Below are 27146 nucleotides of genomic sequence, written 5' to 3'. Positions count from 1 at the left end.
TGTCGAGCAGTTTCAGGTTAAGAATTCATTGCTCTATTCCATTCACAAGTTCTTTTTTCCATGCTTCTTCATTTTAGTGTTCTTAAGACCATACTCCCAGAATACATTTCTTCCCAGCCCACAGCTTGGTGATGAGATACTGAGCACGACTGCTGCTATCCAATGTATCTCACGGAATGCAAACATACAGCAATTTATTTTTATAATCCTGCAAATTTAATTTAATTTGGAATTACATATTACCTTGAACAGTTTTGTTCTTCTCAGTGAAACAAGGCAATGAGAGAATTTCTGCAGAAAGTTCTTCAATTCTTTTTTCCATCGACAAAAAGAGTTGTATAAGCTGAGAAAGACATTTGAGTTGATACAATGTTAAACAGAAGTTCCTTCCTTTTCTGAGGTATTCTTGGGTAGCTGTCCAAACAAAAAAGTCATAAAATGTATTTTATTTATTTGCAGATGTTATGTAAAATATGCTTATGATAATACTAAATTATATCAAACGCTTTATAAAATCAGTTTTATTATTTGTCATGACACATAAGAACCTAATTGCGTCACCTCCTCTTTTAAGGACCAAGATCCCTGAATCCAGCAGTGAATGGGAGAAAAGATAGTGTAAAGCTACTTTTCTGTTTCTCCAATTGTGGAATAGGCTGGGAGCTCAAAAGACAAATCAAAAGGTTACTCTGAACTACAAGAACCAGAAAAGTCTCCTTACATTGGATCACTGTGCCAGACAAGGATCACCAAATAAGCTGCATTGGCGCTCCTGTACCATTTCTAAACATTGCATCAGAGTGGGTGGAAGAGAAAGAAAAGGAGCAAGTGATGTAAAACCAGCCACATCAGAGAAATCCCCTATTTCCATCTTTGGGCAGTTTTCTGCAGTAGCAATTACCTGAAAACTTGATTTCTCCATCAAGCAAAGTTCTATTGTATTTTATTCCTTGCTCTTGATTACGACCCTTTGAAAGTATTACAAATACTTGTAATTACAAGTATTATAACATAATACATTTCCTGTACTGATCAGATTATGGTAGATATCATAATCAAAGAATCATCAACACTGAACTCAGCATAATCCATAAGATAGTCACTTAGTAAACATCTTGGCAGATAGTAGTGGTTGCTTTTCCTTTTTTGTCTTTCTCTGATTTGATTCCAAAGGAAGATAAGATGCAACATACTGTAGATGAAACTTTTTAAAGTAACATTATGATGCATGCAACTTAACCATTGTTTGCAAACATTAACATTCTTTTTTAATTTCTTACCTTACATAAAATACCATTTTAAACTTTTCTTGTTTTCTCTAAAGTAAATGCTGCATCTTATCGGGAATAATGGCGAAACATACAAGAAGGCCTTAAGACATATGCCAATTTTTCTTTATAACATATATTTATTTTACACAGTAACATCTTCCAAACGATGTCATTTTTTAGTGTTGACAATATTGTCTAAAACTAAATATCAGGAAGTTCAGTCCCCATATTAAAAATCAGCTTTTGTTACTGGAGTTCCTTCCTCATAGTCCTTTGGTATTTCTCATTTGCATATATCATATTACAAAGTAACAACTGAACTCCAGATTTCACTATTAGCTAATGTAGGTGGGGCATATTCTAGCTAAAAGTTTTAATTCAGAATACATTTTTAGCAGACAAAAACATTGTGTTGCAACAAATTGATTGAGCAAATCAAGAAACACCCCTTTTACCATATATTAATGGTTTGGGACATCACATCAATATACTGTCACATCGCAAGTCACCTTGTCAGTTTAACACTCTGCTTGCACAATACAGCTAATGAATATGACATTTGAGTGAAAAGAGACATCAATCTAACTCTCCACAACCCTAAATATGTGGGGTTTGAAAACAAGTCAAACTGTCATTGAACAAATATCAGCAAGCATCACACTCATACAACAGTTATTTTTTCCAGAAATTGAACATTTTATTTTCAATGGCTAGAGCTTGAAACATATAATCATGTCACATCAAGCAGAGAACCCTGCTTGAGCATGAAGCCAGACTACAGAAGACTGTATGATAGTTTTCATTTCTTTTATTCAATCATAGTTTTTAAAAATATTTAAGATTTTTGTTATAACATTTGGAACGTAACATTTCAAATAACGATTAAACTGTGCATAATGTGGTGTACCAGGTCCTTTGAGTCCCCTGTTATAGGACTCACGGTCCTAACAGATTCAGGAAAGGAGCAGGAAAGCAGCCAATCAGATCACAGAAGGTTCAGCTAAAAGAAGCAGTAGATCCCTTTGAAGCAGAGATGATTGAAGTTCAGCTAAGAATCCAAATGTCGCAGCTTGGGAGTGTTTGGATTTAATAAGAATATAAGAACGGCCATATGGGGTCAGATCAACGGTCCATCTAGCCTAGTATCCTGTCTGCCTAAAGTGGCCAATACCAGATTCTCCAGAAGGAAGGAACACAACAAGTAATCCACACATGATCCCTTCCCTGTCACCAATTTCCAGACAAACAGAGGCTAGGGACACCATTCCTACCCATCCTGGCTACTAGCCATTGATGGACTTAACCTACATTAATCTATCTAGCTCTTTTTTGAACTCTGTTAAAGTCCTAGCCTTCACCACATCTCTAGCAAGGAGTTCAACAGGTTGACTGTGCACTGAGTGATGAAAAAATGCTCTTCTTTGTTTTAAACCTGCTGCCTATTAATTTCACTCCGTGACCCCAACTTCTTATATTGTAGGAATAAATAAATAACATTTCCTTATTTACTTTTTCCACAACAGTCATGATTTTATAGACCTCTATCATATCCCCCCTTAGTCTCCTCTTTTTCTAAGTTGAAAAATCCAAGTCTTTTCAATCTCTCTTCATATGGAACCCGTTCCAAATCCCTAATAATTTTTGTTGCCCTTTTCTGAGCCTTTTCCAATGCCTATATATATTTTTTGAGATGAGGCGACCACATCTGTACGCAGTATTCAAGATGTGGGTGTACCATGGTTTTATACAGATATTTTCTGCCTTATTCTCAATCCCTTTTTAAATGATTTTTAATAATCTATTGGCTTTTTTGACTGCCCCTGCAAGATCTTTCTTTTGAGCAGTTGTAGCCAAATTAGTTCCCATCATGTGGCATGTATAGTTAGGATTATTTCTTTCCAATGTGCATTACTTTACATTTATCAACATTACATTTCATTTCCCGCTTTGTTGCCCAGTCACTTAGTTTGGTGAGATCTTTTTGAAACTCTTCACAGTCTGCTATGGTCTTAACTATCTTGAACAGTTTGGTATTATCTGCAAATTTTGCTACCTCACTGTTTACACCTTTCTCTAGATCATTTATAAACAAGTTGAATAGGATTGGTCCCAGGAAAGACCCTAGGGGGACACCACTAGTTATTCTTCTCCACTCTGAAAACTTACCATTTATTCCTATCCTTTGTTTCCTGTCTTTTAATCCATTATCAATTCACGAAAGGACATTCCATCTTATCCCAGAACAATTTACTTTATTTAAGAGCCTTTGGTGAGGGACCTTGTCAAAGGCTTTCTGGAAATCTTAGTATACTATATTCACTTGATTCCCCTTGTCCACGTGGTTGTTGACCCTCTCAAAGAACTCTAGCAGATTAGTAACACATGATTTCCCTTTACAGAAACCATGCTGATTTTCCCCTAACAAATTGTGTTCCCCTATGTGCCTGACAAGTTTATTCTTTAATGTAGTTTCAACTAATTTGCCTGGTATTGATGTTAGACTTACTGGTCTGTAATTGCCAGGATCACCTCTAGAGCCCTATTTAAATATTGGCATCAAGTTAGCTATCTTCCAGTTATTAGGTACAGAAGCTGATTTAAAGGATAGGTTACAAACCAGTTAATAGTTCCACCATTTCACATTTGAGTTCTTTCAGAACTCTTGGGTGAATGCCATCTGGTCCTGGTGATTTCTTACTGTTACGTTTATTAATTTGTTTCAAAACCTCCTCTAATGACTCCTCAATCTGGGACAATTCCTCAGAGTTGTCACCTAAAAAGAATGGCTCAGGTTTGGGAATCTCCCCAATATTCTTAGTCATGAAGATAGAAGCCAAAAATTCATTTCGCTTCTCGCAATTTCTTTATTATCTTTGAGTGCTCCTTTAGCATCTCGATCGTCCAAAGGCCCCCACTGGTTTTTTAGCCAGCTTCCTGCTTCTGAAGTACTTAAAAAACATTTTGCTATTACTTTTTGAGTTTCTGGCTAGCTATTCTTCAGTTTCTGGCTAGCTATTCTTCAAACTCCTTTTTGGCTTTTATTATATTTTTACATTTAATTTGACAAAGTTTATGCTCCTTTCTATTTTCCTTACTAGGATTTGACTTCCATGTTTTAAAATACGTCTTTTTATCTGTCTCTGCTTCTTTTATTTTGTGCTCCAATTTTGGGCTCTCATATAGAGATAGGGCTGAACTGTGAATTTTATATCCAGATTTAAACTTCCCCATAATTAAGAATAAATGCTTTAGCATTAGCAAGTCCATACTTTTAAAAGTTGGCTATAAAGAAATATCATATTTGTATTACTATTGCTAGTAGTGCTGCTGTTGTTTCCCTTTCACCCACCCCAAAAATATAACAGATAATAATAGTTGCATCAATAAATTGCTACTCTTGATTTTTGTGCTTCAGCAGAACTCATGCCAAAACCCTATTTTTTTCATCCTTGGTTGAAAATATATAATTAAGCATAACAGAGTATAACTAATACAGTGATGTCTGTGTGAGTCTGCAAACAGCAAGAAACAACAGTTCTCAGAAGTGAGAACTGTACCATGTATCTCAATGATCTCATTTTAACTCCAAGACCTATTGCTCTTGGGAGACTCATACTGCTGTTCTAGTCTACTGAGAAGAGTAGAGTCCACCTGCCATTGTCACTCAACAGAAGGGACAGAACAATAGAGGGCCTGTAGGGGTCAATTGCAGAAGAACTCTGTATGTGTGAAGTATAGGGGTGGTGAGGCCTGCATTCCCCCCCTCCCCTTTTTCCCATTCCCCCTCCTTCCCTACTACTGATGAGCCACAAGCAAGCCTCTAGGACCATACGCCATTGTAGCAAGAACAAATTGTAGATAAGGGCTGGAACATAACAATCTTGTTATACCTAAATGTACTGATCATGTAAACAAAGTCAAAGGACAAGCAGTATAGCTGAGCCATACTGTAACAAGCAATGAGTAACCCCTGGAAATTTCCAAACTGCCACAAACAAGGTAGACACACAGTATTTAAAGCTGCACCAGAGCACAGCAATTTGGACCTCACCGATGGGCTTTGGGATACCGGCGCATCAGAAGCTGAGACAGTATCCCACTACATCCGCAGCCGAAACGGGTTCCCTGGCTAGCTGAAGGGATGTAAGATATGTCGCTTTTCCTATCATTTTCTTCTAGTTAAGGAGCACAGCTGATAGCTGTCAGGAAATAAATTGCTTGTGTTTGACAGATACCTGTGTAGCATTTTTTGTACTTTGAGAACTCAGTGTCGGACCTGAGACTCACTCTTGCCAGCAACAGAACTCCATGTCACAATGTTCTTGGCCCTGGATTACTTTAATCGAGAACTTCATTAACACCTGTATATCAAATCAGGTGCTCCATATCATATTATCCTGAGCTCTTCAATGAGCAGGAAGTAACAAATTCCTAAAAGCGAATACAAAACATTAACTCTTTCACAAACATTCCATACAATTATGCTACCCCAAAACTTCTTCTCAAGCTCTCAGAAGAGAACTCTAAACATTTTTTTCAATCTCAATTGGCATTTAAAATACATTTTTAACTGGACCTTATAGACAGAATTCAAAGTTTCCCCTCCATGCAAACCATTAAAAAGGCAGAAGAAAATATTTAAAAATTAGCTAAGCTGCACTGTATATGTGAAGCGATACCACCTGTATATTTTTTTCTGATCACAGCATATTGTACTGTAAAACCAGCATTTTTTTCTTTGAGTTTAGAGGGTAAATATGTGCTACAGGAACTCTGACTCTCCTATGATACTTAACAAAACAGTAACTATAGAAATATGTTTGTAAATTTGCTAACCAATATAACTATATTTCAAGGAAATAGGAGGGACTTAATATTTCCTGTCCCAATTAATTTATCAAGAAATAGAGAGGAAAAGGTTGTCTTCTTGTACCTTACGACATATGTAATTCCACACAAGCTAAAAATGTAGCTCCCTGCTGCTTGACATTACAGAAGTAAACAGAATGATGGAAACATGGAACCAAAGACTAAGAATATTATACAGCTAACAGAAAAGATCCAATATTTGGAAGTTGAAACGACACAAAATCAGACTAGGCTTTATAATCTATGAACGGAGAAGAAGGATGTGGATTAAGGAGCTAGAAACAAGGATTATTTACTCTATATTAACAGTGGTTCTTCAACATGTGTTGCCCACATGTATTCAGCTTCTTATGTTCACACATTTACCCTAGTGACACAATCACAGGATTTAACCACATCGGCTATATCATCAAAGGCTTGTTTACATGCACATCTAACTACTGTGATATATGCCATCACGTGACAGAAATGCCTCTCTGCCATGTACATTGCACCACCCAGACTGTCTCTGCAAAAGAATAGACAGAAATCAGACATCAAGAATGGCAACATACAAAAGCCAGTTGTAAACAATTTAAACTCCTTGGACTCATAGGGTATGTCTACACTAGAAAGTTAGTTCGAACTAACGGACGTTAGTTCGAACTAACTTTCCTATGCGCTACACTAGCGCTCCGTTAGTTCGAACTTAATTCGAACTAACGGAGCGCTTAGTTCGAACTAGGTAAACCTCATTTTACGAGGACTAACGCCTAGTTCGAACTAGCTAGTTCGAACTAAGGGCTGTGTAGCCCTTTAGTTCGAACTAGTGGGAGGCTAAGGCTTCCCAGGTTTCCCTGGTGGCCACTCTGGCCAACACCAGGGAAACTCTATTGCCCCCCTCCCGGCCCCGGAGCCCTTAAAGGGCCACGGGCTGGCTACTCACTTTGTGCCAGTTGCAAGGCTGCAAGCACCCGTGCCTGCACAGCCTGCACCTGCCACACTATGAGCCAGCCATCCGAGGGCTCCCAGCCCTCCACTGCTCCCCACGACCAGCCTGGCGGCTCCCGGGAGCCTGCCCGGGGGCGCAAAAGGCGGGCGCCCGCCTGGTCAAGTGCGGAGATCGTGGACCTCATCGAGGTTTGGGGGGAAGCCTCAAATGTCCACGATCTCCGCACTAGCCACCGGAACGCGGCCGTCTATGGACGCATGGCTGCCAGCCTGGCCGCCAGGGGCCACCAGCGCAGCCGGGAGCAGGTGCGCTGCAAGATTAAAGACTTGCGGCAGTCCTACTCCCGGGCCTGCCTGCCAGGGGCTGACCCGGAGGCCTGCCCCCACTTCCATGCCCTGGACCGCATCCTGGGGCCTCATGCCGTCCCTGCCCCCCGGGACGTGATTGACCCCGGGGCAGAGGGACCGCTCCTGGACACCGAGGAGGAGGAAGAGGGCTCTGAGAGCCAGGAGCCTGCTGCCAGCCTTCCCAGGACCCGGGACCCCCGAGGCACCCCACAGAGCCGCTCGCCTGCATCATCAGAGGCCGGGGAGGCATCCACCTGTGAGTACCCTCGTGTTCCCCTTATGTGTACGGGGGGCTGGGGCGAGAGGGAGCCCCGGGACCGTGCGCCTGGGCCTTGCCCACTACGGAGCAGCAGCTGGGGATCCTGCAGGGGCCCTGGCCTTGCAGAGGGGAGCTGGGTTTCACACACCTGGGCCCCTGGGGTAATTGACCGCTGGTCTTCTTGCACCACAGCTGCAGCACCGGGGACTGCAGGGCGCACCACCCCGCCTGCAGCAGCCGCCCGCGCCCGGGCAAGCAGGACAGCCAGGAACCAGGAGGACTACCAGAGGCGGCATCTCCGGTTCCTGGACCGACAGCTCCGTCTCCAGGACCACTGGGTCCAGGAGGACCTCAGGCTGCGCCAGAGGAGTCTGGAGGCCCTGGAGGAGCAGGGCCGTGCCCTGCGAGGCCACCTCCAGAGCCTGCTAGACCGCTTTCCATTTCCTCCTCCCCCTGCTCCCCCTCTTGCTCCCCCTCTTGCTCCCCCTGCTCCCCCTCTTGCTCCCCCTCTTGCTCCCCCTGCTCCTCCTGCTCCTCCTGCTTCCGCTCCTGCTTCCTCCACACCCCCTGTCCTCTCTGCCCCCCCCTCCACAACCATTCCCCACCGACGCCCCCGGACCCGCAGTGTGGCGAGACGGGAGAGGCACCCAGACTCCCACCCCTGAGCTTTCCTTTCCCTTCCTCCCTTCCCTCCCCTCCCCTTCCAGCTCCCTCGTCCCAGGTTTCCCCCTCCCTTCTCCCACCTTCATTCCTCCCTCCCCCACCCCAGTTCTGTGAAATAAACAGACGTTTTTGTTGGAAAAACAGGTGTCTTTATTTGACAGTAGGTAGGGAGGGGAAAGGGGAAGGGGGGGGTAGGGTGGAAGAAGGCCCCGGTGGGGCATGCAGGGAGAGGTCAGTCCTCCTCCTCCTCCACCTGGAAGCTCTCCCGCAGGGCTTCCCGGATCCGGATGGCCCCCCGCTGGGCTTCCCGGACGGCGGCGGTGCGGGGCTGACCGTAGTGTCCAGCCATGCGGTCAGCCTCAGCCATCCAGGCTGGCAAGAAAGCCTCCCCCTTCCGCTCACACAAATTGTGGAGCACACAACATGCCGCCACCACGGGAGGGATGTTGTGCTCGGCCAGGTCCAGACGGGTGAGGAGGCATCGAAAGCGGGCTTTCAGTCGCCCGAAGGCCCCCTCCACCACGATGCGGGCCCTGCTCAGCCTGTTATTGAAGGCCTGGCGGGAGGGATTGAGGTGTCCCGTGTAGGGCTTCATGAGCCAGGGCTGCAGTGGGTAGGCGGCATCCCCCACCAGGCAGACGGGCATGTCCACGTCCCCGACCCTGATGTGGCGGTCGGGGAAGAAGGTCCCGTCCTGCAGCCGCTGGCACACGGAGGAGTTCCGGTACACCCGGGCGTCGTGTGCTTTGCCGGACCAGCCCACATTTATGTCCGTCAACTGTCCCCGGTGGTCACATACGGCCTGCAGGATGACGGAGAAGTACCCCTTGCGGTTCACGTACCGGGACGCCTGGTGTTCCGGGGCACGGATGGGGATGTGCGTCCCGTCGATGGCCCCCCCGCAGTTGGGGAAGCCAAGGGCGCCGAATCCCCGGATGACGGCATCCGGGTCGGCGAGGCGGACCACCCTGCGGAGCAGCACCCGGTTGATGGCCTTGACCACCTGCGGAGAGAGACACAGCAAAGCGTCAATCAGTGGGGCGCCCGGGTGGCTGGGAGCGTGCGTGCCCTGGCAGTGCCCCGCGCCCCACTCCCGGAAGCAACCCCCCTGGCGGCGTGTAGTACGGCCGGGACAGCCCGACCCCTCCGGTGCGGGGCGCTTTCGCCTCCTCCCGCCCCCCCCTTTGTCCCTGGGGCGGCCCATCCCCTCCTCGCAGCCCCCCTCCCCCCCGGCTCGGTGGCCGACGAGCGCCGTACCTGCATGAGCACTGCTCCGACAGTGGATCTCCCCACGCCGAACTGGTTCCCGACGGATCGGTAGCTGTCCGGCGTGGAGAGCTTCCAGAGGGCGATGGCCACCCGCTTCTGGAGGGGGATGGCGGGCCTCATGCGAGTGTCCCTTCTTTGCAGGGCAGGGGCGAGCCACTCGCAGAGCTCCAGGAAGGTGTCCCTCCTCATCCTAAAGTTCTGGGTCCACTGTCGGTCGTCCCAGCGCTCCAGGACGATGCGGTCCCACCAGTCGCTGCTGGTGTCCAGACGCCAGATGCGGCGGGGCACGCCGGTGCCGGGGCGCCGCCGCGGCTCCTCCACGGCCCCCAGGGCGGCCAGGCGGAGAGGCAGGGGGCTGACGTTCCCCAGGTGGTGCCAGGCAGCCTCGAGCCATTGCTGGCAGGCTTGCAGCAGCAAGTCCAGAACGTGCACCAGAAGGTGCAGGGCGAGCCGTGGCTCCATGTTGCCACCTGCGGCGGCCCCCCCGAAGGGAAGCACCGACACAGACGGGCACAGAGACCGACGCTTTGCTGTCCCTCGGCGAGGTTGGCAAGCAAGCAGGAAAAGCTGAGAACCGGCTGTCCAGGGGGGGTCCCTTTAAGCACGAGCCTCAGATAGCCTCAGACAGCAGCCACACAAAGCAACTGCTGACCTGATGCCCTGCCAGAACCGGTTTCAGCTGCCCTTAAATGCCCCCCTGCGTCCAATCAGTGTGGACGCGCTAGTTCGAACTAGCAAAACGCTAGTTCGAACTAGTTTTTAGTTCTAGATGCGCTAGTTCGAACTAGCTTAGTTCGAATTAACTAATTCGAACTAAGTTAGTTCGAACTAGCGCTGTAGTGTAGACGTACCCATAGTTACTTACAAATTGCCATTCTCAGGAAAAAAAACCCCACCACCTTCAAAAACAGATTTCAATGAGAATCTGCAGGTGAGCTGAGATGGAATTCATATGCATATTTGACACTGTCAAAAAGAGGTTTAAATAGAAATGTGGAGTGGTTCTAATGTTGCAGTAGGTAATTTCTCCTTCAGGGTATGTCTACACTACAGCGCTAATTTGAACTAACTTAGTTCGAATTAGTTAATTCGAACTAAGCTAATTCGAACTAGCGCATCTAGAACTAAAAACTAGTTCGAATTAGCGTTTTGCTAATTCGAACTAGCGTGTCCACACTGATTGGACCCAGGGGCACATTTAAGGGCAGCTGAAACTGGTTCTGGCAGGGCATCAGCTCAGTAGTTGCTTTGTGTGGCTACTGTCTGAGGCTATCTGAGGCTCGAGCTTAAAGGGACCCCCCCGGACAGCCGGTTCTCAGCTTTTCCTGCTTGCTTGCCAACCTCGCCGAGGGACAGCAAAGCGTTGGTCTCTGTGCCCGTCTGTGTCGGTGCTTCCCTTCGGGGGGGCCGCCGCAGGTGGCACATGGAGCCACAGCTCGCCCTGCACCTTCTGGTGCACTTTTTGGACTTGCTGCTGCAAGCCTGCCACCAATGGCTCGAGGCTGCCTGGCACCTCCTGCTGCACATCAGCCCCCTGCCTCTCCGCCTGGCCGCCCTGGAGGCCGTGGAGGAGCCGCGGTAGCGCCCCGGCACCGGCGTGCCCCGCCGCGTCTGGACACCAGCACCGACTGGTGGGACTGCATCGTCCTGGAGCACTGGGAGGACCAACAGCGGACCCAGAACTTCAGGATGAGGAGGGACACCTTCCTGGAGCTCTGCGAGTGGCTCGCCCCTGCCCTGCGCAGAAGGGACACTCGCATGAGACCCGCCATCCCCCTCCAGAAGCGGGTGGCCTTCGCCCTCTAGAAGCTCTCCACGCCGGACAGCTACCGATCCGTCGGGAACCAGTTCGGCGTGGGGAAATCCACCGTCGGAGCGGTGCTCATGCAGGTATGGCACTCGTCGGCCACTGAGCTGGAGGGGAGGGGGACTGCAAAGAGGGGATTGGCTGCCCCAGGGACAAAGGGGGGGCAGGAGGAGGCGAAAGCGCCCCGCACCGGAGCGGTCGGTCTGTCCCGGCCGTACTACATGCCGCCAGGGGGGTTGCTTCCGGGAGTGGGGCGCGGGGCACTGCCAGGGCACGAACGCTCCCAGCCACACAGGCGCCCCACTGATTGGCGCTTTGCTGTTTCTCTCTCCGCAGGTGGTCAAGGCCATCAACCGGGTGCTGCTCCGCAGGGTGGTCCGCCACACCTACCCGGACGCCGTCATCGGTGGCGGGGGGGGCCATCGACGGGACGCACATCCCCATCCGTGCCCCGGAACACCAGGCGTCCCGGTACGTCAACCGCAAGAGGTACTTCTACATCCTCCTGCAAGCCGTGTGTGACCACCGGGGCCAGTTCACGGACATTAATGTGGGCTGGTCCGGCAAAGCACACGATGCCCGGGTGTACCGCAACTCCTCCGTGTGCCAGCGGCTGTAGGCCGGGACCTTCTTCCCCGACCGCCACATCAGGGTCGGGGACGTGGACATGCCCGTGTGCCTGGTGGGGGATGCCGCCTACCCACTGCAGCCGTGGCTGATGAAGCCCTACACGGGGCACCTCAATCCCTCCTGCCAGGCCTTCAATGCCAGGCTGACCAGGGCCCTCATCGTGGTGGAGGGGGCCTTCGGGCGACTGAAAGCCCGCTTTCGATGCCTCCTCACCCGTCTGGACCTGGCCGAGCACAACATCCCTCCCATGGTGGCGGCATGCTGTGTGCTCCACAATTTGTGTGAGCGAAAGGGGGCGGCTTTCCTGCCAGCCGGGATGGCTGCGGCTGACCTCATGGCTGGCCACTACGGTCAGCCCCGCACCGCCGCCATCCGGGAAGCCCAGCGGGGGGCCGTCCGGATCCAGAAAGCCCTGCAGGAGAGCTTCCAGGTGGAGGAGGAGGACTGACCTCTCCCTTGCATGCCCCACTGGGGCCTTCTTCCACCCTATCCTCCTTCCCCTTTCCCCTCCCTACCTACTGTAAAATAAAGACACCTGTTTTTGCAACAAAAACATATGTTTATTTCACATAACTGGGGTGGGGGAAGGGAGGAATGAGGGTGGGAGAGGGGAGGAGGAAACCTTGGACGAGGGAGCTGGAAGGGGAGGGAAGGGAAAGGAAAGCTCAGGGGTGGGAGTCCGGCTGCCTCTCCCGTCTCGCCACACTGCGGGTCCGGGGGCGTCAGTGGGAAATGGTTGTGGAGGAGGGGGCAGAAGGGACGGGGGGTGTGGAGGAAGCAGGAGCGGGAGCAGGAGGGGGAGCAGGGGGAGCAGCAGGAGGAGCAGGGGGAGCAGGAGCAGGAGGAAATGGGAAGCGGTCGAGCAGGCTCTGGAGGTGGCCTCGCAGGGCACGGCCCTGCTCCTCCAGGGCCTCCAAACTCCTCCGGCGCAGCCTCAGGTCCTCCTGGACCCAGTGGTCCTGGGTGCGGAGCTGGTGATCCAGGAACCGGAGGTGCCGCCTCTGGTACTCCTCCTCATTCCTGGCTCTCCTGCTTGCCCGGGCACGGGCAGCTGCTGCAGGCGGGGTGGTGTGCCCTGCAGGCCCAGGTGCTGCAGCTATGGTGCAACAAGACCAGCGGTCAATTACCCCAGGGGCCCAGGTGTGTGAAACCCAGCTCCCCTCTGCAAGGCCAGGGCCCCTGCAGGCTCCCCAGCTGCTGCTCCATGGTGGGCAAGGCCCAGGCGCACGGTCCTGGGGCTCCCTCTCGCCCCAGCCCCCCGTACACATAAGGGGAGCATGATGGTACTCACAGGTGGACGCCTCCCCGGCCTCGGACGACACAGGTGAGCGGTTCTGTGGGGTGCCTCGGGGGCTCCGGGTCCTGGGCAGGCTGCCGGCAGGCTCCTGGCTCTCAGAGCCCTCCTCCTCCTCCTCCGTCTCCTGGAGCAGTCCCTCTGCTCCGGTGTCTATCACATCCCGGGGGGCAGGGACGGCATGAGCCCCCAGGAGGCAGTCCAGGGCGTGGAAGTGGGGGCAGGCCTCCGGGTCGGCCCCTGGCAGGCAGGCCCGGGAGTAGGACTGCCGCAGGTCTTTAATCTTGCAGCGCACCTGCTCCCGGCTGCGCTGGTGGCCCCTGGCGGCCAGGCTGTCAGCCATGCGGCTGTAGACGGCCGCGTTCCTGTGGCTAGTGTGGAGATCGTGGACATCGGAGGCTTCCCCCCAAACCCCGATGAGGTCCACGATCTCCGCACTTGACCAAGCGGGTGCCCGCCTCTTGCATCCCCGGGCAGGCTCCTGGGAGCCGCCAGGCTGGTCCTGGGGAGCAGTGGAGGGCTGGGTGTCCTCGGGTGGCTGGCTCATGGTGTGGCAGGTGCAGGGTCTGCTGGCACGGGTGCTGGCAGCCTTGCAACTGGCACAAACTGTGTAGCCAGCCCGTGGCCCTTTAAGGGCTCCGGGGCCGGGAGGGGGGCAATAGAGTTTCCCTGGTGTTGGCCAGAGTGGCCACCAGGGAAACCTGGTAAGGATTAGCCTCCCACTAGTTCTAATTAAGGGGCTACACAGCCCTTAATTTGAACTAGCTAGTTCGAACTAGGCTTAATCCTTGTAAAATGAGGTTTACCTAGTTCGAACTAAGCGCTCCGTTAGTTCGAATTAAGTTTGAACTAACGGAGCTCTAGTGTAGCACCTATGAAAGTTAGTTCGAACTAATGTCCGTTAGTTCGAACTAACTTTGTAGTGTAGACATACCCTAAGGTACTCAGGAAACTACAGACCGGTCAGTTTAACGTCTGTCCCAGGGAAGATAATGGAGCAGGTAATTAAGGAAATCATATGCAAACACTTGGAAGGTAATAAAGTGATAGGGAATAGCCAGCATGGGTTTGTGAAGAACAAGTCATGCCAAACTAATCTGATAGCTTTCTTTGATAGGATAACGAGCCTTGTGGATAAGGGAGAAGCAGTGGATGTCATATACCTAGACTTTAGTAAGGCATTTGATACGGTCTCACATGATATTCTTATTGATAAACTAGGCAAATATAAGTTAGATAGGGCCACGATAAGGTGGGTGCATAATTGGCTGGATAACCGTAGTCAGAGAGTGTTGTTAACGGTTCTAAATCCTGCTGGGAAGGGATAACAAATGGAGTTCCTCAAGGGTCTGTTTTGGGACCCGTACTGTTCAATATCTTCATCAATGATGTAGATACTGGGATAGAGAGTACGCTTATTAAGTTTGCAGATGATACCAAACTGGGTGGGGTTGCAACTTCTTTGGAGGATAGGGACATAATTCAAAATGACCTTAGCAAGTTAGAGAAATGGTCAGAGGTAAACAGGATGAGGTTTAATAAAGAGAAATGCAAAGTGCTCCACTTAGGAAGGAACAACCAGTTCCATACATACAAGATGGGAAGCGACTGTCTAGGAAGGAGCATGGCGGAAAGGGATCTAGGGGTCATAGTTGACCACAAGTTGAATGAGAGTCAACAGTGTGATGCTGTTGCAAAAAAAGCAAATATGATTCTAGGTTGTATCAACAGGTGTGTTGTAAGCAAAACTCGTGAAGTCATTCTGCCGCTCTACTCTGCACTAGTTAGGCCTCAGCTGGAGTACTGTGTCCAGTTCTGGGCGCCACATTTCAAGAAAGATGTGGAGAAATTGGAAAGGGTACAGAGAAGAGTGACAAGAATGATTAAAGGTCTAGAGAACATGACCTATGAAGACAGGCTTCATGAACTGGGCTTGTTTAGTTTGGAAAAAAGAAGATTAAGGGGGGACATGATAGCGATTTTCAAATATCTAAAAGGGTGTCACAAGGAGGAAGGAGAAAATTTGTTCCTCTTGGTTTCTGAGGACAGGACAAGGAGTAATGGGCTTAAAGTGCAGCAGGGGAGGTTTAGATTGGACATTAGGAAAAAATTCCTAACTGTCAGGGTGGTCAAATATTGGAATAAATTGCCAAGGGAGGTGGTGGAATCTCCCTCTCTGGAGATATTTAAGAACAGGTTAGATAGACATCTGTCAGAGATGGTGTAGACGGAGCTTGGGCAGGGGGCTGGACTCGATGACATCTTGAGGTCCCTTCCAGTCCTATTATTCTATGATTCTATACTCTCACCTCATCACTGTTGGAGGTGAGCTACATCCACTCAGATTTAATTTGCACTGATGTCACGCCCCATCTCTGTATCCCTTCCTTTTTTCTTTTCTTTTCAAGGTTTTGAAGAAATGAGTTGTATCTCACAAAGGCTTATACCCTAATAAATGTGTTAGTCTTTAAAGTGCCACTGGACTCCTTGTTGTTTTTGCTGAAACAAACTATCACAGCTACCTCTCTGAAATCTGTCCTTTATACTGCAAGATAAAATGTGAAGAGCTAACATCTGCTAATGATGTGTCTGAGCAACCCAACATCCGGGCTCTGAAATGGAGCAATGCTGGGTGCAGTTGCATCTTGTAGGATGAGGTGTTCAATGAGGCCACAGTAGGTCTCAGGGCCACTTGTTCTTCCAGGAAATCAAAACTTCACATAAATACCCTGGAGATGAGAACTATTAAACTAGCAGGCATGTTTTCATAATCACATCCAATGCATTTGATATTCGGCTGATAGGCTTGTTAAATCCAAATATCAAAACTCTCTGAGGGTATGTCTACATTTGCAGCCTATTTCAGAATAGGGCTGCAAATGCAGGCATTCGGAATTGCAAATCAATCCTGGGATTTAAATATCCCACGCTTGATTTCCATCTTCCCGGCCGGGTGCCATTTTTTGAAATTTACAAGCCCGGAATAACTGCCCGTGTCTACACAGTGAAACGGGCATTCGAAATAAAGCCCTATTTCAAACTACCTGTTATTCCTCCTGGGCTTGATTTGCAATTCCAAATGCCTACATTTGCAGCCCTATTCCGAAACAGGCTGCAAGTGTAGACATACCCTGAGTTGTTAGCGTCATTTGGACTGCATCCTGTCTGATCTTTCACAGTACCCTTAGGAATTGGAGAGTAGGCACATGAGTCCCACTGACTATGGGATCAGGAAGCAGCCTGCAGACATTGTGGGGCAGAATCTACAACACTTACCATTCTGGACTGATGCAAAGAGATTTATTTTTTAGTGTCCCTTTGTGGAAGATGTCTTGTAGAGTGGACTCCTTGAGTAACCATTCATCACTGTTTAAGTATCATGGACTGAGATGGTCTGCTAAGGTGTTTTGAAGATCTGGGAGGTGTGGAGATGCATGTGTAATGTGGTGACTGATGCATCAATCACAAAAGCAGATTGCTTCCTATCAGAATAGATCCTCTTTACTTGTTGAGATAATACACTGCTCTGATGTTGTATGTCAGCACCTGTACTATGGTACATAGTAGTATTGGAAGGAAAGCTATGCCTGCTAGCTTAACAGCTCTCATCTCCAGGGTGTTTATATGAAGACTTGCTTTCTTGGAGGGACAAGAGGCCCTGAGAACTAATGTGGCCTAGGTGAACATCTCATCCTTTTGGATGCAACTGTCACCAGCATTTTGCTGGGATGAGAAAGAACATGGTACTTCACTTCACAAGCCTACATAGTCCTTCTACCAATCTAACAAGGAGAGAAATTCTAGAGGAATCATGAGCAACACATGCATGTAGTGTTTGCCTTGTAGATATAATGATCTCCATCACCCTTATATGGAGCAAAACTCAAGCCAGGCAAATTGCATCACATAGGTGCAGGAGATCTTGTGCTCCATGATCCTGAAAGAAGTCCTGGCTGAGGTCTTTGGGTAGATCAACCTGAAACTGATCAATGAGGCACAAAATGGGTGAGGAACATGTCCTGTGACAAGTGAGTCTTTTCAACTGTGGAAGCTAGTGCAACCCCGATTGACTCTATAAACTGAGCATGGATGAGAAGGTATTTCCTTCTGTTGACTGCGATGCCAAGAATTACAAAAATATTCAAGATTATTTGCACTAGTTGTTGATGTAACTGACCACAAATGTACCATCAAGGTAGAAAACCTTCAGGGTCATGGGAAGGGAAACACTCTATATTGGAAATGAGGACGGTCCCACAAGAAACCTGAAACATTTTTTTAGATTGAGGAATTGCAGGATGGAAATTGGCATCACAGAAAATGGCATCTTTCAAGTCAAGAGTCATGAACCAGCCTTGAGGGTCTCAGGTACATGCTAATGTCACCAAACTGAACTTAAAGTGATGGATAAATTTGAGTTGTCAGAGATCCAGGTTAGGGCATCAGCATCCTTTTGTTTTTGGGTCTAGAAAATAATTGGGGGGGAAAAAACCCACAGTCCTGGAATTCCACAGCTTTGAGTTGCAGAACACAGTCAATTTGCTTTCTGAACAAAATCTGACAAAAATGTCCCTGAAGAGAGATAGGAAAGGGGAAGGAAGGAAGAAAGAAGAGAACAGGAAGGGATTGGAACTGGATAGAGTATTCCTTATCTTCTGTTTCCAGGATGAACTGGTCTGAGGTTATTTAGTGTCATGCCTGTCAGAAAGAAAACAGATAGTTTTCATATATGGAAAGCATAAAACGCAGACAGTGCAAGCCACAATCAATTGCATAATCAATCCTGCTGGCAAAAGGTTAATGTAGAGTATATAGTGGAAGAGAAAGTGGCAGGTTGTTTCCTCCTATGTCACCTCTACCTATTTCTTGGAAGCTTTGACACGTTGCCCACAGTAGAATGAAGAGAATTGCTTCTGCCTCAGCTACTTCTGGGGCTTATACGGTCTCCTCCTGGGAGATACAGCGTATACACCCAGAAAGCATGAGGGAGTTTTCAAGGCCTTAAATATGTGAAGGGACATATCAGTGTTCTTTTTGAAGAGATCATAACCCTCAAAGGGAAAGGGTAATCTTTCCAAGGCAACAAAGGCATTATGTTGTGTCACTAGCTGACCCTCCAGGATTGGGGACTTGAACTTTTCTCTGTGCTTCTGTGGGAGTCTTAGTCCCAATTCAAGAAGACACATTTAGTCAAGAGCTATAATAGTTTGAAATTATCATCTCTAAGCATGCCAAGAAACATATCTTAAATGTCCTGAATTTTTTTATCCTTTAACCTAGAGCTATATGGCTCCAGGCATCAGTGTTTATGAAAATAAACCAATATATCAATTTGAAAATCATTTGCTTATCATTTTTATAAAGGTTAATTTTGTGGTACAGATTTAGTAATGGTAAAGGCAATGGTTTGTTTGACGATCCTAATGAATGAGGTTATCAGTTTTTCTGAAAGTCAGCTAAAGGGCAAGCTTTACACTCATTGCACCTTGATCTTGGTCTAGTGACAATGTGATAATAAGACCTTGATTCCTGACTCTGAGGGGCAGTGAGAGCCTGAGGGTCATCAAGTGTTGGTGCATAAAAGAGCTTTTCATATTTTTCCCATCCGCCTCAGAAACCTTCAGTACTTTTTCAGCTCTGTACTCTTTCTGTCTCTTTTCCAAATCTGCCCTCTTCTCCAAACCCCTTTTTAGAACTGCACTTCATCCCCACCCTACTCAATCTCCATTCATCATTCCCACACACACACGCACTTGCCACTGACACCAACCACTGCTGCCTCCATTCTGGAACTCATGTATAGGCCTCTAACGGCCAATTCCTATAGGTGGATAGCAGTTGCTGCACACAAATTACCTGGAGAAGCAAGATCCTGGATGAAATGTCACCAAATCCATGACATTTGAGAGCCCAGAATATATATGTAGGCAAAGGGAACCAAATTAACATTTTATGGGCAACCCTAACTCTAGCATTTCTTAACTTTTAAATGCTTGATTTTGCAAACTTAGCATTCTTTTAATCAAACACATATTAGATGATATTTTAGCAAATGAAGTTATGTTAACCGTTAAAAATATTTTATTATTAGGCTATAAGCCTCCATTTGTTTTTTTGTTCTGAAGAGAGATTCAAGCCTGTACTGGGATGATACAATCTGAGGGAATGCACATTATTTGAACTCCATGTATCTGAAATTCCTGAGAAGCAGCTGAAAGAAAAATTCTTTCCTTGAAGATTCAGTCCATCTATTCCTAAATATAACTTCTGATAATCTCTTCTCTGGGTCTCCAATAAGAGTATCAACAAAATAGTGAAGAAAGATTTTTTAAAAAAACTTAAACAAATCTCAATTCTTCCTTAAATATTTTTCTGGAGAACATTGTTAGGGAACTCAGAGATGTGCATTCTGAGGTTTCTCAGGCCTTATGTGAAGGAATAGTGTGTCGAATATTTAACAAAGAACATAACTTGTCTTTTAATTGTTTCTCAGATGTTTCAATCAGGATCCTTTTCTCTACTAACTGTGATGTCACAAAACTAGTATTTCAGCACCAACTTCCATACAAGAAGGTAGACGTAAATTCCCAATTAAAAAAAAAACAAGCATGCATGTGTTGTGGGGCTATTTCAGTATATTTTAAAATAAGTGAACATTTCAGGTCTTAGTCTGATATCATCAAGCAGCAATAAATAAAATAAATAAATAAATAAATAAATAAGCAAGCCCTCCATGCGCAAAACACACACACACACACACACACACACACACACACACACACACAGAAACAAAAAGCAAGCCATTTTCCTTTTTTAAGGTTACTTTTAAATGAGCTATGAAAGTGCAGTGACTTCCACCACCTCCAAAATGAAATAGAAAAGTGAACCATACTTCATGGAATATCTAAACCCTTTTCTTTTTCTGACAAACAACTAGCTTAGTTATCTGAACTCCTGCTTCTTCCTTGCTGGTCATAATTTTAACTTGTCATCTTTCAAAATTCTCAGTGACAATGGTTGTTTCTTTCCATTACATCAATCTAAGGTTTACGTTCCTTAGGAATCAAGTATATTTAAACATATTCTTTAACAAATAGGTTAAAGTGACAATGCTGACCATAGAGGGCCTATGTACAAAGAATAAGCCATGTTTCTTCATTGTGAAAATGAGGTTTTACAGTAGTCGTATAAAAAAATCCTCAAAAGTCAAAAGGCAATGATGATTTGTGTAAACACAGAAAAAACTGAATTCTTGTGCCATCTGAAATATGTGATAAAAGTACTGCCATTAATGTATTTTTCATTCCTATGTGCCAAGTTTTAGAATTAAGACATTTTTGGGTTAACTAACTGAAAAAAAAAAAGCAAGAGCACACACAATTTTAAAAAAATTAACTCATAATTCAACAATTTTCTTTGAATATGAAAAACATTTTTATTCTAAACTCTCCTAAGAGAAAAATGTCCAACTTAAACTTTACTGAGCTTCGCAAATAAATATAATTTTGGCTTAAAATAAATATAAGCAATTTCAGTATAAAATATATATAATTTGGAAAGTTGTAAGCACCTAAAAATAGAGGCTTAGAAAGAAACCTTAATTATAGAACAGAAATACCTACAATTCAGGTTTGCAAGAGAGTATTGTTTATCTCAGCCATTCCCAGGGACTGCTAGTGGTCCACAAAACACTTGCTTGTGACATGCTGAGAGTGGGATTTGTACTATGGCATGGCGCTCATGTTTCCTGGTGCTAGACTCCATTAAATGAGGATTAAAACAAGTTACATTTATAGTATCATTGTTCCAGCTATATAACTGTTGTACTTATCTAAGGATGTTTTACAATTGAGAAAGGAAGTGGTCTTTTGATTTCAATATAGGAGTTAACGAAAACACATTTGATTAAACTAACTCATCATAAATGATAAATGATAAATAAATCAATGAAATATACAACACCATATAGTATGACAGAGAAATTCATTAACATTGAGACCACAAACAGCATTTGTGACATCAGAGGGGCCATTATATTAAAAAAAAAAACACCTCTCTCTCAATAATTTAAACTGAATACAGTGTAGAGACTCATCTTAATGCACGTAAATCCTAATAATAGAATTTCAAAAAGTTATTGATGTAGAGGAATACAAATCAGGTTTGTCTATGCCAAAAGAAATTATAAAGGAAAACTAATGATCCATATGGATTCTCCTTGCAATAGTCAAAATAAGCCATCCATACGTCAAGGTTGTTATCCAGCATGTATTTCCTATAACATCTCTCAATCTGTGAATGTCAGTCTAGCCCTCTTATTTCTTTTGCATGTCAGGGTGGAAATTTCTTGAAGAACAATGTACCAGACCAACTGGGATCTCTCTCATTAGATATACAAATATGAAATTAAAAATTTTATTGCACCAGATGAAGTTTAGAAATGCCTGTATCAATTCTAAAACAGCATATATATTATAGATAAATAAGTAAAGGAAGTTTCAAAGGAGTACAAAGCAAAACCACAGAAATCCTATTCTCTGTTTAGGTATATATCTATGAATGATCATTACCACAAGAATAAAAGCATCTCCCAAATATGTTAAAAACAATATCAAGATTTTTGCATTTACTTTACTATTTACCAAGATTAGCCCTTACTGTCTTGAAAGGCAAAGACGTGAGAAATAATGATTTATTAGATCTCACTTAACAGATTACACCTACTAATTGGTGTTTCATTTGTTTTGCCTGGTGTGAAAAAGATGGGCACTAATCAGAGGTGTGCTTATATTCTGCCCAATATTAGTATATTAAGTAGCTCATGAAATAAAGTACCCAAGGATTTGAATAGAAGGCAGTGCAAAAGGAATCACCACCTGGTCCTTCTTCCTTGGCACATCTGAGCCAGAAGACATGAGAATGAATGAATTGTCAAAAACACTCTATATTGAAGAGGAAACAGTGAAGCTTTCCATATGCCTATTTCCATATGCCTATTTGCAGATGAGAGAGAAAGGTTATGGCAACAAGGGGACAGACGTGAAGTGTGAGCTTTTTCGTTGTAAATGTGCTATACACTTCTGATAAGAGCACTGCTTCTACAGCCACAGACAGTAGCCTTCCAACTTTAGCATCAGCCTTCTCAAGTAGATTTCTGGAATTTACTTTTAAGTTGTCCCTCATTTTTCAGCAAAGTGATGCTTATGGTAAGCAAAACCTTGCATTGTTTAAAAAAAGTAAAATGAATCATTTTGAGTTCCCCAACTTTTCCTGTATTTGAGCAGCAAAAGGGGTCTTAAGTGACAAGGTACAGCTGCAGGTAGTTACACACACCTGACTCAGGAAAACAGGTTTCTGTTCTTTCAAAGAACATCAATAACAACAACAACCACAATAAGATCAGTGAAGAAATACGACCTTTCTACCCCATATCTTTAATCTGGAGGGTTGCGTCTACATAGAAGGGCTTAACTCGAAATAAGTTACGCAAATTGAGCTACATTATTTGGAATCAAAAGATAATCTCACTTAAATCTTTAAAAATACATGAAAGGTTATAAGGCTAAAATAGTGACCTATCAGGAAGGTTCTTCTTTTTGCACTCTTAAGATATGTGTGGAGGGTAGATGTCTCCAAAAAGGATCAAACAATATAATATTGGTCCGAAAAAAGCATTAAAAAACAGTAGCTAAAATATAACAACAGCCTAAATGCAAATAAAGCAGCAATTTCATAAGCAGAACTAACATTGTGCCAAAATCTGAAATGAAGAAGCTTAATAAAGCAAGATAATCTCAAATTATTGATAGCTATGCTGTGTATAGGGAGATTTTAAGGGGTACATTTAAAAAGAAGTGTAGAGGAAGAATCATGCATAAATCCCATTAACAATAATGTGTTTCTCTGCTCCCTGTGATATTAACTCTTAAGTGATGCCATAACTATTATAACAATCTAACATTCATGACAGTATTCATTGGCATACTCTCTTAAACCCAACTAGTATATAAACTAGAATTTGGTAATGGCATATTCAGTTTTATCACCTTAGTCACATTTTTTTTTAATGTTGCACTGTGGTGTATAATTTTTTAAATAACTGTAGGTTTAAAAAAATAGTGTTGCTGGATATAATCAATAATTTTGTAAAAAATGTAGTATTTCTGCATAGCAGGTGTAATAAATAAGATTACACAGAACTAAATTATTACAAAGAATGCCAGCAGTTTTCTATACACAGTACTTAACATAATTATAAAAAAAATCTTCATTACTGCATACTGGCATTTTTAACAGCTTAATTTGGATAAGTTACAAAATACATTCAAATCACACAGATATAATTACTGCAAACTCAAGAAGCTATAAAATGTTCACAACCAAATCCCTTTGACCCTGTTAATGTCTGTTCCTTGTTAATCTAAGGCAAACATTGTTTGTTGTATGCATTTGTTACAGAATATGAAAAAAAAGAAAGGAAATCCCTTAACAGTTGTTATTGATTCCAGCATTTACAGACTGAGAGTTAAGTGCTGTTTACAAAACAGAACAGATGCAGATGCTGACAAAAAGGTAAACAATTGTTGCATGGCTTACTGCCAGTCTCTGAAACGATATATTAAACTCCAAGTGAAGCACATTTCCCCTATGGATTGCACTTATTGCCACTTCATTTCCTGTGTGCTCTGTCTCTCTGCTGTTCTGCCTGGCACTAAGCTATTTCTAGTTCTTTGGTGACCCCTGAGGCCTAGTGCTACCTCACACAGCCATTAGTGAAGGGAATTGCATGTGTCTGACACGGCCTGAAACCAATTACTTGATATTTTCTTCAGAATGATGCCCAACTCTGTTGGGAATGAGCAATCATGAAATAATTTACCTCCTGATTTAATTTTTTCCTGCACAAATTAGTTGTAGTCTGACCTGGCTATACAGAGCGGCCTGTGACATATCTCTGTCTTATCAAGATTATACTTGAAATGATAAAAGGGGGGAGGGAAGGGGAGTGAACAGAACAGGTTGGGGACTCCTGCTTTAAAAAGGCATTGACAAGTTTATCAGATATACTGATCACATGTACTCTCTGCTGATTGAAACTGACAGAACCATAAAGAACTATCAGCAGCAGAGGAAATCACATGGATGCAAAGAGTTATCAGAATGTTTATGTTTTTTTTAAACACCTGTCCATTATTAGTTCTGTTTAGTTCCACTGAAACCTTAGGATGCCAGCAAAATCTCCAAACAAAAAAACACCCCACACTCAACCCTCCCTCCCACATATCAATTTCTGATTGTAAAGCCTACATTGTGCTTATTTTTTATCCTTATGTAATTTCTTTTAAAAATGGCCACAGAACTAAAGAAAGTTTATATTTGCCCAGTATGCATCGGCCAACGTGTGACTTTTATTATTGCTTATTCTGTAAATCCTTACTATGCATAAGTCAGAGGAATCTAGTAAAGTGAGGATTTCAACTTATTAAAAACATGGAAAGCTTGTATAAATTTGCATATGTTTAATCAGAAAAGCACATCTAGCATAGAAAGAGATGTCACTGCCAACTATAAACAACATCAGTAAAGACTACACAAATCTGTTGAAGGAGATTCACTAAACATGAAGCTTTAATCAATTCTACTCCATAATGTCTTCCCAATAAAATGAGATAAGATTTTCTTTTCATTAATGAAAGCTAGTTACACATTGTATATCGAATATTTAGAAGCCTTTTGTTAGCATTCAGTTTAAAAGTCTACCACAATACAATTTCACTACAATTGAAGTGTAGTTCAGTGCTATATGCACAAGTACTGTGATTTTGAGCAAATCATCTCACCAGTCTCATTCAGTTTTATTTATACAATGAAGGCAATATCCATCTATCTCAAGGGCATATCTACATTAGGAAATTGTTTTGAAATAATTATATTTGAAATAACTCCCAAAATAACAAAATTGAAATAGCATGTCCCCACTCCAGGGGAACCTCGAAATTAGTCTGAGGCAGGTTCCATTATTGTGGACACGCTACTAGACTTAGAGCCATAGGAAGCACTGGGGAATAATTACTTCAAATACGCTGGGGCGTAGTTTTTTTGAAATAGCAGCAATGGAGTGTCCGCACTAATGCTATTTTGAAATAACTATTTTGAAATAAGTGTTAATCCCCAAGGAAAGCAAGAGTACAGTTTTCAGAATAACCAGCCCATTATTTTGAAATAACGGGCATGGTAGTGTGGACACTCCGTTTTATTATTTCAAAATAAGAGAGGTTATTTTGAAATAACCTCGTAGTGTAGACTAGGGCTCATAGGCCTGTTATAAGGATTAGAAAACATTTATAAAGTATTATGAAAGTAAAAATTGATCAATAGTTATTATTAGTAATAATAATTGAGTTTACACTTCATAAAAAATCACAACTCTGTTGTTAAGGTAGAGCTGAGCATGCATTGACTGTGAGGATTCAAATCTCTTTGTTGTATGTCCCCAAATTCAGAGCACAGAATTAATTTTTCTGATATCTTACAAGTAAATCAATGAATTAGTTTATAAATAAAAATAATTAACGAGTCTGAGATATTTTTTTTCTTTTTAACAATCTTACTAATGAAACAACAGACTCTTCTAAATATTCAAATAGTTAACACTATACTTACAAGTTTATGTGTTTGTTTTTAAAACTATTGCTGGTGATGTTTGGCTGTTGTTTTTCATAATTAAAAGTGAAGCTGAAAAACATGTTCTGTTTCAGAGAATTCCAGTAAGAACCACCCTGCTTCAAAATGTTGCCATTTCCAATTGTTTCAGTGTAACTCATGGAACATGCTGCCTTTAGCAAACTTAGCCAGTGTCTCAGTTCACCAGTTCTTCAAAATTTTCCTCTCTGCCTTTTGGGATTACAGGAAACCCCTTTTTCCTAGAAGTCAGCTAAGATTTGTTCACATGGGGAACATTATTAGAAGAGGCTATTTTTAAAGATGCATCTTAACTAAGGGAATCATATGGCTTCATTTCCATTGAGAAAAATAGGAGGGCAGCTAATTTTAAAAAGTTTCTTTCAGTCTCTGCTGAAGGACAAAATTAATGCCACCAGGTTTGTCACATTATATGGTTTCACAAATCTCATGTTATCTATGCCCAGGGTCTACACTACAGCCAAAGGTCGGGTTCAAATATTCAATTTCAGCTACATAAAAAACATAGCTGAAATTGACATACATTAAGATGAGTTTCAGCACTGTATTCACAGTGGGTGGTCGATGGGAGAAATGTTCCCATCACCTTCCCTTACTCCTCATGAGAAACAGAAGTTCTGGTGTTGATGGGGGTGCCCTCAGTGTCCGATTTAGTGGGTCTTTACTAGACCCGCTAAATTAAAAACTAGGAGATTGATCATTGCAGTATTTATCTCCGTAGTCTAGATGTGACCTAAAACTGGTGGATTTTAGACAGTGTTGCTTATAAATCACTCAAAAAATTAGACTGATAGTAAACTGTAATTTGAATAGTTTAACTCATAATACAAAGTAGTTAATAACCTTAATCAACTCTAAATTACTTTAAAATTTGCACATTGAAAACAAATCTCTCAATCTTCTGTAAAATACATTAAAAATGGAATAGTCCAGCGTGATAGCTGTTGCATTGCAGAGGCAACTTATGCTAAAATTAGACTGTTAGGAACTTTCAGCCAATAAAGAAGTTCAAGAATGTGCTCATTTCTTTATGTTGTCTATATATGATACTGTGTTTTCCCTAAATAACAGATGGAAATGATCCTGTCACTGTTTGCTTTTTGG

At 44.2% G+C, this 27146-nt stretch overlaps 1 protein-coding gene across 14 annotated transcripts in view; it reads right to left on the bottom strand.

Annotated features, from left to right (window-relative positions):
- Nucleotides 1-27146, bottom strand: part of KIAA0825 (KIAA0825 ortholog) — a 380197-nt gene that overhangs the window by 255939 nt on the left and 97112 nt on the right. For all 14 annotated transcript variants that reach the window (XM_075932130.1, XM_075932131.1, XM_075932132.1 and 11 more), the window contains one exon: nucleotides 244-414. In XM_075932130.1, the coding sequence (XP_075788245.1) occupies nucleotides 244-414 (171 nt within the window). The remainder of the gene's footprint in view (nucleotides 1-243; nucleotides 415-27146) is intronic.

The sequence above is a fragment of the Pelodiscus sinensis genome, chromosome 6 (genome assembly GCF_049634645.1).
Source record: "Pelodiscus sinensis isolate JC-2024 chromosome 6, ASM4963464v1, whole genome shotgun sequence".
NCBI lineage: Eukaryota > Metazoa > Chordata > Testudines > Trionychidae > Pelodiscus > Pelodiscus sinensis.
The sequence above is the reverse complement of the archived record's forward strand: the minus strand, read 5'-3'. Positions and strand labels throughout refer to the sequence as shown.